Source organism: Symphalangus syndactylus, chromosome 23 (assembly GCF_028878055.3).
Source record: "Symphalangus syndactylus isolate Jambi chromosome 23, NHGRI_mSymSyn1-v2.1_pri, whole genome shotgun sequence".
Taxonomy (NCBI): domain Eukaryota; kingdom Metazoa; phylum Chordata; class Mammalia; order Primates; family Hylobatidae; genus Symphalangus; species Symphalangus syndactylus.
Window position 1 is genome coordinate 29903618 of NC_072445.2, and position 13446 is coordinate 29917063.

A 13446-nucleotide genomic window follows, 5' to 3' on the forward strand; every position below is an offset into this window, starting at 1 on the left:
GTCCTCAATTGGCTCAGGTTTATTAGATAATAATTCATAGTCAATACATTTGCACTTTCCTCAAATCTAAAGAGAGAAAGCACAGCTCTGCATAAAACATGAATACTTTTCTTCTTCACATCTCTTTATAATTATACCGCCATCTAGTGTCTATCAAAGGAGGAAATAGTTGACAGAGCTAAGAAACTGTATTAACAAAAAACATTCTAAATAAGGACTAATCATAAAACATTTAAGTATCTAAAACAGGTAATACTTTCCAATGAGCAAAAAAAGTGTGTCTCCAGTCAATAAAAAGAAATATGTCTTCCAACTCTGAAATAACAGACATTGTCTTTAAAACTGCATTTAAGTTTATCAAGAACAGGAAACTAGTTGCCAGATTCACAAGCAGCATGTTGCTTAAAAGAACAATTCAAATATATTACTTAAAGAAAGAAGCTTGAAATTTATTTTTCTTCCATAGAACATGAATGCGTCATTCACCCATCATATGAACCACCTGAAAACTAGCAATTAGATGCTGAAATTAAGAAAATTTGGGCTTACCTGAAAGTGCAAAATTATTGTCCAGATTAATCCCAAAGTCAATTTGGGATTTCCATCTGTTATGTCATCATTTCTAATATTCACTAATTTCACCTGTTTTGTATGTGAAGAAGAGATAAAACCAACTGTTTATCAAACCTGAACCAGTCATCTTTACCTACATAAAAGCAATTCTAAATTATACAAAGAAAAAATGGAATAATTTAAATACCAGTAGTCAACTAAATACTGTTTTACCCTTATTCTCAATCATTTTATATTACAAATCATATGGTAACAACAAAGAAAGAGCAAGTATTATTGCATTCTTGTCTTCCGCAGCAGGGATCCCCAACCTAACCCCCAAACCTGTACCAAAGGGACTGGGCTGCATGGCAGCAGGTGAGTGGCGGCCCAGGAAGCATTACCACCTGAGCTCCACCTCCTGTCAGATCAGCCACTGCATTAGATTCCTATGGGGTGAGAACCCTATTTGTGAACTGTGCACTCGAGGGATCTAGGTTGCACACTCCTTATAAAAATCTAATGCCTGATGATCTGAGGTGAAACAGTTTCATGCTGAAACAACCCCCACTCCTCCCACCACCCAGTTCATGGAAAAATAGTCTTCCATGAAACCAGTCCCTGTTGCCAAAAAGGTTGGGGATTGCTGTTCTAGAGCAAGTACTAAAAGCATTCACTTGTCAATACAAAAATACAACTCCTCAAGTGAGAAGTCCTAAATACTTGAGATATTAAAATTAGAAATCATTTTGTCTTTTAAAAATAAATTTTATTTTACTTTTACCATTAAGTATGAAACTATCCTAACAATTCTAACAATTTTCTCAAATTTCCATTACAAGGTTTTAAAATAACTAGCATTATTTTGCTATCAATATGCCATAAATATATAAGTCACTGGACATTTGGAAGGCTGTTCAAATATTTTAAAATAATATAATACTCAGACTTAAAGCTTGTCAAACTGTACATTCAGGTAAATAAATCAAATGATGATCCCTAACATTTACTTCCTGGACAAAATCATTTAATACCATGAATTTAAATACTGAGAATTATACACTATGATATTTAACATTTTACTTCTTGGACAAAATACTGCCAGAAAACATTTCAGAAGTATCCATCTGGAAACTTTCACTAGAATGATGAATAACAAGCAAACAACAATAACATTTAAAATATTTAAGCACTGAAGATTTACTAGTATTTAACAGGGAAAAGCATTTTAATGTTCATAATATTGAAGAATAATAATGAAGAAATAATAAAAGCTAGTGTTTACCTCTCCCTCTCCCCTTTTTCTCTTGCCCTTTTTTTTTTTTTTTTTTTTTGAGACAGGGTCTCATTCTGTTTCCCAGGCTGCAGTGCAATATTGCAATCATGGCTCACCACACCCTCAATTTCCTGGGCTCAAGTGACCCTCCCGCCTCAGCCTCCCAAAGTGCTGAGATTACCGGCATGAGCCACCACACCCAGCCTCTTCCTTTTTTTCAAACTATTTTAAAAAAAAATTGCCGCCCCCTCTGACTCTCACTGTCTTCAACAATTTTCAACTCTCCTGTATTTTTTTGTACTAATCGAAAAATTACTAATATTTTGGCCTATGACACCATAATATGTAATGCCACCAAATCAAGATCATATCCAATATATTATTAATTCTTTTCCATGATTTCTCCTGATACCTCAAGCAAGTTGGGGGCTATTGTCAGAAATGTTGTTATATCTTTACTCATAAATTATCCAATATTATCTACTTATAAAAAACAAAATATTGCTTTATCACTACTAAGTATGAAAAACGCTTATACTAAATTAAAAGTATTAAAGTATTTTTATAAAATTATTTTTATATACTAAGTGTAAAAAATAAAGTATTGCTTCCCCACATCAAGAACTGTTCATAGGCATTCTTAACATTCTATTGCTACTAAAATGTCATTAACTTCCTAGGCAAATGTAGGCCGGGCGCGGTGGCTCACGCTTGTAATCCCAGCACTTTGGGAGGCCGAGGCGGGCAGATCACGAGGTCAGGAGATCGAGACCACAGTGAAACCCCGTCTCTACTAAAAATACAAAAAAATCAGCCGGGCGTAGTGGCGGGCGCCTGTAGTCCCAGCTACTTGGAGAGGCTGAGGCAGGAGAATGGCGTGAACCCGGGAGGCGGAGCTTGCAGTGAGCCGAGATTGCGCCACTACACTCCAGCCTGGGCGACAGAGCGAGACTCCGTCTCAAAAAAAAAAAAAAACAACTTCCTAGGCAAATGCAATCCAATTCAAACAGAAAAAAAATCAGAAGTTCTTATATAGATGGAAATGTAGTCACTTATAATTCCTCTGGGCTTATTCCTACTATTAACTTCTTTTCTTGGGAGCAAATGTTTAAAAACATTTTTAAATATTTGCTTCACCAAAGCACAAGCTTACTGGTTACAATTCACAGGCAAATTTAACCTTGTCATTCCTTGACATGTTTCTACACAGATGTATTAGTAACATATGTTTATATGATTACAGTATTTTCAAAACATCATACCTGGCGTCTTTTCAAATAGTCAAGTGCAATTTGTACATTCTGTAGTCTGTGAAAACGCATCCGACCTTTTTCTCTGGGCTAAAACAGAAAAATGCAGGTATAAAAAAGAGTTTCTGTTATCACAGACCACGCTAATTTAAATATACTTTCTGTTCATCTTAATATATCAAAACAGTATTTACCATTTAGGTAAGGCCATAAGATTTTCTAAGAAGGTTTCAATTTCTTTATATTGTCTGAGATTGAATGTAAACTATTAGGGATTTTTTTCCAAGTATGTTTTATTTAAACATATACTTTATGACAAATTTTTTGTTTAAACAAAAGGAAAAGAGAAAATGTTACAGAATATACAGACTTTTAATATTTGGTAATAAAACAACACTAGCCTACAATTACTTAGCTATGGAGGCACAAAAATAATTAAATATCATTCATCGTTTTACCTTCTTATTGAACACTATTAGCAAGAGGGTTTTTATAACTGTATATACACACACACACACATATATATATACATATGGCATATTAATGAAAATGAGATAAAGTAGCATGCAGTTAGTATAAAAATCACCAAGAAGGAGAAAGACAGAGAAGGTTTACTTAGCCATGATAGAGAAAGAGAGAAAACCAATTAAAACCATATATTTCCTCTTTATTTTATTTTAGCTTTTTCACAAAAGTGGACACTACAATAATTAGAAAGGACTCTATACTCGTTTTACACTACTTGGGGATGGACACAATTATTTTCTCAGTCTCAGGAAAAGTGACAGACGAGAATTATTTTCCTTAATGCCGTTTCCCTTAAGAAACGTTACACGTTAGCATGAAGGAAAGCATAAGCAAACAGAGCTGAGAAATGCTTAGCAAAAATACAAAGAATGGAGCTGAAATTTATCACATAAAATCTTCCAAAGGGAAAAAAGAAAAAAGACAATTGACAGCTTGGCTTCTTCAATATGCATAGGTTGCTGAAGCCAAAGGCGCCATAATAAAACAGACAGCACACCACAGAAGGAAAAGTAAGTTCTGCATAACAAGTAGAAACGATGTTGATAAATTTACCCACTGGATCCAACAAAAGCACAATTTCCAGTAAAATCAAGGGGCACTAGGCATGTAGAAGACAAAAGAAGAAGCACGTCTGTCTTGCAAAGGTAGGCTGCAGTCAACTAAGAGTCATGAAGATTAAACAGCTCTGTGAGTTCTACTGGAATACTGGATTTTTAAATCTCCCTTTTAAATACATGAGATATATTAGACAGGTAAAACATGTCCATCAAATACCTATTGCCAAGAGGTGTGGTTTAAAGCAGAAACTTAAACACTAAAAAAAATTTCCCTAAGTTCTTTCATAAAAAGCAATAAATAGTTGCCATGTTTGAAATATCACTTCCAGAAACGGAATGAATTTGCACAAAAATTAGCAGACTTGTAAAATTTCCACGTTTATATACAATGTATATAAAATTGTTTAATAAAATGTCATCATGTACTTTGTTTAATTACCATGCAGTACACAGTAATGTATAAATAATTCAATCATTTTAGCTCTCTGAAGATAATTTAAAGAGAAAATATTTCCTTTATCCAATTTTTTGGTACACACACATCTACCTCAATGTGGGTTTCGGCCCTTTCTATGCTTTTCTAAAAAGGAGCCTGAACCCAGGAGTTACTTCTCTATCAGGTTAGCGCTCACCACATGGGAACGGCTAGGTTAGTCAAGTTATGGGGGCGACACCTACCCCCTTATCCTCATCCTCCACATCCTCATGCTGTTCATATTCGCATGCTTCTGTTGCACTCACCAATCGTAAGGTCTTCAAAAAATCTCGCTCCCTTGGCTAATGAATATAACAGACAGAAGATAGAACAGCAAAGACACAAGACAGACCAGAAATGAAAAGAGCATGAACAGAACATAATGAAGGAGAACAGGTAACAAGAAGGAGAAGTAATGTTCACAAAAAAAAAAAAAAAAAAAAAAAAATGACACCTGCGGAATGGGTTAGATCATTTTTCAGAAAGCAATGTTTATTTTCTTGCTATTTGTAAGTCTTTTAATATGTGGTTATATTATGCATCCAACTTTTGCTAAGCAAAAAAACCCAGAGGTAAAAAAGAAGCAAAAACAAAAATAGTATTTTAATTATAGAACTGATTATATAAGTGAAGTAATCAAAGTGCTTCAATCTCTCAAATTCACATCATTTGAAGTTTGAAAATGCTTAGGAATCTAACCAAAACTTCTTTTTCAGGCAGAATTCATAGCTCAAAAGATGAACGTTGCAAAAATCTGAATAGTCTGTACTGAAAACACACTGGTCCTATGCAGAAAAGATTACAAGTTCTTCAAAATAAAATAAGAAAGTTAAAACTTACCAAGGTATCTCCTGAAAGAACCTCTAAAAGAGAAATCAAATTGTGTCCATCCCTTAAGTCTTCATAGAGATCATTCACATGTTTTCGAACCTACGAAGAAAAAAGCAAAATTTGGGGTCCTAGAACTCAGAATCATCCTTAACATTCTTAAACATAAAAAGGAGACAACAAGTAGAAAACATTCCTCACATGGTATTCATTCATGCACCTATTTTTAAATTTTTAAAATGCTTATTACTTAAAAACTAAATTTAATTTAAAAACTTAAAAAAGTGAATTTCAGACTAATAATTCAAAAAGACAATTCAAATTATTACATTTTTAAGACACTAGAACAAACATAAGCCTGGACTACCACATGGGGTTACAATTCTTCAAACACGGGCAATGCCCTGACTTTATTCATGATTCCCGATACAGTGACCAGTGCCACCTTAACGAGAGGGTAGAGTTTTCACCCCCGCAGTTGACCTTCTTCTAGCCCAAAACAGGATCAAGGATGCAGAGGAACATTTTTAGAAATCCATAGACGTGAGCTGGGTGAAGAGTACGAGACTCCACATATTATTTTGTCAATATCCTATGAGCCTGTAATTATTTCAAAAAATTTTTTTGAAATCCGTATGTGTCAGGTTAGAAGGCCTCTGTCCAAACCCTTCCCTCTGCACAACGTAAGTCTTCTTATAACGGAAGATTTTCAAAACTAAGTAACACTAGCACAAAATCAACACTCAACCTACAATAGCTTTCCCCATTCCACAGGCCTGATTCAGAAGTCTGTGATTTTAGAACCCAAACCATCAAAGATTTCCCAAAAGCTTTGTTCAGCCTGCCAAGTAGGGACAGCTCTAGTAACCACATGGCCCACTACAAGGTTTGTGTTGGACAGACAAATGTCAAAGCAGGCTATTAAGATGGCTGTTCCAAGTGGGCTGGCACATTTCCATTTTCTTGCCTTTCAGTGATTCTGGGCTGCTCCCATGAAAGGAGCCGAAGAAGTGGGCCAGAAAGAGGCAGGAACCAGAATTCCACCTACTTCACCCATGGCACAAGCCCTGTATACAAATGAATCCAACTCCTTTGCACTTCCAAAATGTCAAGTGAGTATATAGCACAAAATAATGAAAAGATCCAAACTTACGATCAAAACTATATAACTACACAAACACAAACACAAGAGGCCTAATGTAAACTGGAAGCAAACTTTTATGGTAAGTCTCTCAGTCCCCAAAAATAGTTTAAATCCCATAAAGCTTTATTACCTTAGTTGACTCTCTCTATATATATGTTTTACAATATCTTTTGTTAGTGTGTCAGAAAATGTTTTTGACTGATGAAGAAAAAGTTCCCTTAGGAATTTCTTATCAAATTTACCAGCTTTTACATCCAGTGTTCTGGCACTGTTTACATAAGTCACAGAACCTTTTAATATTCAATTACCCATCTAGGCATAATTAACTACAAATAATATAAATACTAAGCTTAGGCTCAATAGCTCTACCACAAAGTAACTGTTCATGTCAATAGTACCTTTGAAATGACAGCAAAACTGAAGGCGAATCAAATGACTTTTAACCAAGTTTCCATCTTTACAAATTGACATTTTATTTTGATTTCCTAATTCCCAAGGAATATCAGTTGAATCTCTGTTGTCATAATACCAAAGTAAGACAAAGTTTAAAAATACTTTATTTCCCCCCCAAAAATGTTATAACACATTTTAAGCAGTCCTTGTTTAGAAAAACCTGTAAATACGGCCAGGCGCAGTGGCTCACGCCTGTACTCCCAGCACTTTGGGAGTCCAAGGCAGGTGGATCAATCACCTGAGGTCAGGAGTTCGAGACCAGCCTGGCCAACGTGGTGAAACCCCGTCTCAACTAAAAATACAAAAATCAGCCATGCATGGTGGCAGCCGCCTGTAATCCCAGCTACTTGGGAGGCTGAGACAGGAGAATCACTTGAACCCAGGAGGCGGAGGTTGCAGTGGGTCGAGATCAAGCCATTGCACTCCAGCCTGGATCACAGTGTGAGACTCCATCTCAAAAAAAAAAAAAAAAAAAAAAAGAAAGAAAAACCTGTAAATAACCAAGTAAGTTACAAAGGAATTATCCATTCAATTAGAATATTTACCTTGAGATACCATGAAATGACAACTCTCTCAACTTCTCAACTGTATTTCAGAGATGAATCAATTTTCAAGGGCCTCTTCAGGAACATATCTATTACATGCATGATATGTACGCGAACAGATAAGCACTTGGGGAAATGAGTACTAATACTGCAATTTCCTACTCATGGACTGGTTTCATGGGAGACAGTTTTTCCACAGATGCAAGGGAGGGTGGTTTTGGGATTAAACTGTTCCACCTCAGATCGTTAGGCATTGGATTCTCATAAGGAGAGCACAACCTAGATCCCTCACATGCACAGTTCCCAACAGGGTTCACAGCCATGTGGTGGCTCATACCTGTAATCCCCAGCACTTTGGGAGGCCAAGGTGGGCGGATCACTTGAGGTCAGGAGTTCGAGACCAGCCTAGCCAACATGGCAAAACCCATCTCTACTAAAAATACAAAAAAAAAATTAGCCGGGCAATGTGGCATATGCCTGTAATCCCAGCTACTTGGGAGGCTGAGGCAGGAGAACCACTTGAACCCATGAGGCGGAGGTTGCAGTGGGCCGACATCATGCCACTGCACTCCAGCCTGGGCAACAGAGTGAGATTCTGTCTCAAAAAACAAACAAACAAAACAATAGGGTTCACACTCCTATGAGAATCTAACGCCATCACTGATTTGACAGGAGGCAGAGCTCAGGTGGTTAAGGCTGGCTGGCCCAATGCTCGCCTCCTGCTGTGCAGGCCACTTCCTAACAGGCCATGGACCGGACCAGTACCTGTCTGTGGCCTGGGGGTTGGGGACTCTTGTATTAGAGCACTGTAAGAATTCACCCAGTCCCGTTCTAAGGCACAAGCTTGAATTTATAAGGCTAAGGCCTACGTAAAAACAAGGCAGAAAAGCTAAGCTTACGAATGTCATGCACATTAACGCATCTAAATCTATGTACTTCTCAGTGTATCTTCAATATAACCAGAAAGCAGCCAAACTCTAAAAGAGCCTGAATAGGAACACTAAAAGATTATATTTATACAAACAATATCATACAGCTCCTGATCCTCAGTCAGCTGCTTCGTCTCTCAAAATAAATGGCTTTATTGTGCAGGTCTGATATCCTCAATACACAGGACAGTAGAACCCAAGCACATGACTGCGTTGGGGCCTTCCAGGACTGTAATAGTGCTGAGAATTCTGTGCTCTCTGGCCCACTATGCCTATACCCTACCAGACTCACATTTCACTCTATATTCCACTTCTTGTGTCTTTCTCACTCCAGGACAGTAAAAGATGGGGTGTGATTCTGAACACTTATCTCATAGGAAGGCAATTTCACAACTTGACTTGCCAGACTGAACAAAACCCTCTACATAAGGGAAACTTTCCAAAACCAGGTGTCATTTGCTACCATCGTATTTATGGGACAACAAAGAAAAATTAAAACAGACATGTTTAGAGAAGGAAAATAATAATATTAAGCCACACAAATCTAAATTAGGAAAAGAGGGCCGGGTGTGGTGGCTCACGCCTGTAATCCTAGCACTTTGGGAGGCCGAGGTGGGTGGATCATGAGGTCAGGAGTTCAAGACCAACCTGGCTAAGATGGTAAAACCCCATCTCTATTAAAAATACAAAAAGTTAGCTGGGCATGGTGGCAGTGAGCTGTGATCATGCCACTGCAGTCCAGCCTGGGCAAAAGAGCGAGACTCCCTCTAAATTAGGAAAAGAGAAAATCTGTGATAAGGGAAAAGCCATTTTAGTCCTGCTTCTGCCCCTGGCCTTATGAATTTGTACCAACAGCCTAAACTCTCCAGGCTTCAGGTTTTTTTTATCTTTAAGATAAAGGTTGGAAAACAGAAAACTCCTAATTCAACCTAGAGAACAAAAAGTCTGTAATCTTTAAATCAAATTATCATCATTTTAAAAAATCAATGACCTGTCAATAAAAGCTACTCTTAAGACTTATGGCTTAATTTCTTAAGAATTTTAGAAGAAAATGCAGAAATAAATTAATTTAATTTCTATAATGCTTGAAAAAAATCCAAAGACACTGGCTATTCCCAATACTGCCTGCTTTTCCTGTCTCAGCTGATTATTCTGAGGGTCCACAGAAATACTGTATATGGAAAATGTCCTACAAAATATAAGATATCATCTTCCAAAAAGCAAATGTCGCTAACAATAATAAACAAAAACACACACACCATGAGTTACTACTAGATGCCTAACCTTGTGCTAAGTACTTTATAATACTGGGTCAGTTTCCTCAGCACAAATGAATGGAATAAAAGGATGCTATTAAAAATTAAAAATCAACATTATGGGTAAAGGGTGGTCGGGAATGAACCGAGGGGAAAGAATTGGGGTTCCAATCTGATCTAGCAAGAAATTTAAGGGAAAGAAAAGAAAGGAAAGTAGACAGCTAAGCCTACATAGAAAAGCTTTTATTTTACCCCAGGAGTGAGTCATAGGCATTGGGCCTGGTAACTGTCCTTCACAGATGACTATACTAACTGCCACTATCCCTAACATTCCATTTTCAGTATTTAATAAAGCATTCCTTCTTCTCTTTTTGGATACGTTCTCCCTATGGGACAAAAAACTGTCTGGATCAATAGTGCTAGAGGAAGTGATGAGCAAAGTAAAAGCACTATGAAATACTCTGGGATTAACTTACATAACTTGAATTACATAACAAGGGTGATACAGCATTTTCTGTATTTCACAGAATTCTCGTAGAATTTTGCAGTACTTTAAAAAAATATGTATACAGCATTGCACCTACAGTTTACCTCTAGGGGGCACTAATCTTTTACTTAAAAGAATATCCCAAGAAAGAAAAATAGACTAGAAAACATTCTATGGGCAACAAAAATTCTAAACAAGATGCTGGTGATGACATGGACAATATTTCAAATTTATTTGGGAGTGAGAACACATTAGATCATGCCAGGTCTGTATTACCTAAATGGCTTAACTGAGCAAAAATATTACACTGAAAATTTCCTTTTGTTAACCTATAATTGTTTGGTTTTATATAAGCTAAATCAAATTCACCTTTGAAGAAAAGAGAATCATTATATAGCTGTTTGCTGAATGTTTAAACTTCCTTTTTTAAAAGTCTAACATTATAGTGGTTGATGTTAATCTAGACAAATTTCACAAAAATTTGACTTCCCATTATTTAAACATATTACTATTGTTTAGCTGCAATTCAATTCAGGTCACAAACTATTTATTGAGCATTCATCCGTCATATGCCAGGGTATCCTTTAACTTCTATGGGTACAAAGATGAATAATAAGAGTGCCACCTCTGGAAGCCTGTAATCTGAGATGAAAGAAATTTAGGCAAGAAATTGCAGTACAAAATAAATGCATTCAGAGCACACTCAGGAAGCTATGAGGAGCTTAACCCAATCTGGGGTCTTCCCAGCAAAGAAGATGGGAATGTTCCAGGTGAAGGGAGGAGCAAGAACAAAGGAAAAAGGCAAGGACACACAAAACTACATATGAGTTGCAAGGAAGGAAAGCAGTGGTGAAGTCAATGAAGCATGAGGTGGAAGATGAGGCTGGAACGATGCGCCAGTGGACACAGAGGCTTTATATCCCAGGTTAAGAAGCTTGAACTTTTCCTACACAAAGAAAACTACAAATTTTAAACAGAATGAGGCCATAACATCTCTGACCAATACAAAAGCTTCCCTGTAAACTATTATCTTAAGCAAAAACAAATCAGTCACAGGTAAAATCAAGAGCCCAATCTGTACACAACAATAGAGGTAAGGTCCCTCAGGAAAAAAAGGAAACTGGAAGAGACATTCCATTAATGAACCTTGGGTAAAACGCAGGCGTCCTAGTGTGCTCTGCAGCAGGGAGCAAAACATCAGCCACATAAAGGGTTCACAGTCCGCTCTTAAAGAAGTTCTATATCTAAAGGATACAGTATTCTGGAAAACAATCAGCTATCTTTAGAAAGAAACATAAATAATAAAAGAAGGCTTGCCCCAAATGAGATCGCCTCACTGGCTTATACTAATTGGGTGACGAGAAGGATAGTTTACTTTAGTGAAAATTATAAATTAAAATATTTTTCAATGCAATTTTTTTACATCAAACAAGTACGTTCATAAAAAATAAGCTGTCAGGTTCTCCTGGGAGAGTTCCTTAGACAGCCTACTTGAAAAAAAGAGGTAACATAAATATCAATATATTAACATATTAATTATTGATAAGAAAATTAACGCTTTTAAAATACAAAAAAAAATGCTCAAAAACATTGTATTATCTTAGGTAGCTGCCTTATCTAAAGTTGTTTTTTCATTACAAATTTATTTCAGTACTACTTCTTCAGGAGTCGTGAAAGAATAAAACTACAATCCATATTCTACCTAAACTACTATAAATTTGAAATTGGTGCAGTTAAGTAGAATAGGGAAATATCCTTATTTGGCATGATAAAAAGGTGGTTATGGTTTTTTAAGGTACTACGTTAAGTCAACATTAAGGCCACATAGAATTCATCTCCTTTAGGTTATTTTTTTTTTTTAGTTTTTTTTTAAATCCACATTGGCACTAGGTGGTACAAATAAATATTATCGTGCAATCTTTTAAAAATAGGAGGAGGTATTTTAGATAAGACTAAGGATGCTTCTTTCCAGTATTCTGTCTGTTTGGCAGGAGAATATGGGCATTACCTTTTACAGGTTTTTCAAAAGGTAAAGGTATTAGTTACACATCTTAAGGTATTAATGGATAAAATAATAGAGAGTTTTTTTTTAAATCCACATTGGCACTAGGTGGTACAAATAATGTGTCTACTTCTTTGGACCTGATTCACTCCTTGACAAAGAAGGCTTCTCTTTTTAGCTTTTGGGTAGACAATCTATAATCAATTAAAATGCAAAAACTGAATGGCCTTTCCCAGTCTTTCACCACAAGGTGGAACTAGGTAGTTAAATAAAATAAAAACATTTATTAATATATTACAGATAAACACTTTATGATTTGGGGTATTTTAGTCACCGTTTCAGCTAGGTATTTTTTATTCTCTTCTATACAGTTTCGCCATGGTTGCAGTAACCTTTTTAAAAGGCTATTTCAATTTTTAAATATTTTTAAATAGGTAACTTTTCTGTAACAGTCTGAGGTTAGGGATGGTTGGTTCTGGTTTGGTTTGGGTTTAGGTATCTATCTTTCCTATCTTCCCTTTTATTATCAAGAAAACAGATAAAAAATCTATTTTTGCTCACATTTGCCCCTGAACCTGTGGATTTTTCATCTCTTGCATAGCTGTACAGATCTTGGTGTGGGGCAATTATAATGTAACTGAAAGGGAGAAACAAATTCAGAAATCAATATACTCTGCATAGTATATCTTTTTTGGTATCTGTCCAGTTCCTTGGACAGATTATTAAAGATGTATTCTAGACAAACTCCATACTACAATGTCTAACAAATGAGCATTGGCTTGTAAAGGCATCAGCATTACCCATTCCACATATGAGAGAGAGAAGAACAGCTAATAAATATTATTGTGCAATCTTTTAAAAATAGGAGGAGGTATTTTAGATAAGACTAAGGATGCTTCTTTCCAGTATTCTGTCTGTTTGGCAGGAGAATATGGGCATTACCTTTTACAGGTTTTTCAAATACCCTCCTAGCTCATTACTTATATAAATCTTTCTTTAAACTCTTTTTCACCTCAAAAAAATCATGGTAAGTACTACTATGTCAAGAGCAATTTTTAACACCAGCATAAGGAAAAGAGGAGAAACCAATCCATATCCTTATTATGCTCACCTTTTTCCTACTCCTCCTACTTTCTCATAATTTGGGCAAAAGAAAGAAAAAGC

General features: G+C 36.1%; 1 protein-coding gene across 25 annotated transcripts in view; it reads right to left on the reverse strand.

The window, feature by feature from the left end:
• DST (dystonin) overlaps window positions 1–13446 on the reverse strand; it is a 499064-nt gene that overhangs the window by 235397 nt on the left and 250221 nt on the right. For 22 of the 25 annotated variants that reach the window (XM_055263445.2, XM_063632850.1, XM_055263432.2 and 19 more), the window contains 3 exons: window positions 5479–5568; window positions 3091–3168; window positions 550–642 (listed from right to left, as the gene is read on the reverse strand). In XM_055263445.2, coding sequence (XP_055119420.2) covers window positions 550–642; window positions 3091–3168; window positions 5479–5568 — 261 coding nt within the window. Of the gene's footprint in view, window positions 1–549; window positions 643–3090; window positions 3169–4841; window positions 4941–5478; window positions 5569–13446 lie in introns of all 25 variants that reach the window. The other 3 variants (XM_055263430.2, XM_055263427.2, XM_055263428.2) reach the window with 1 other exon arrangement.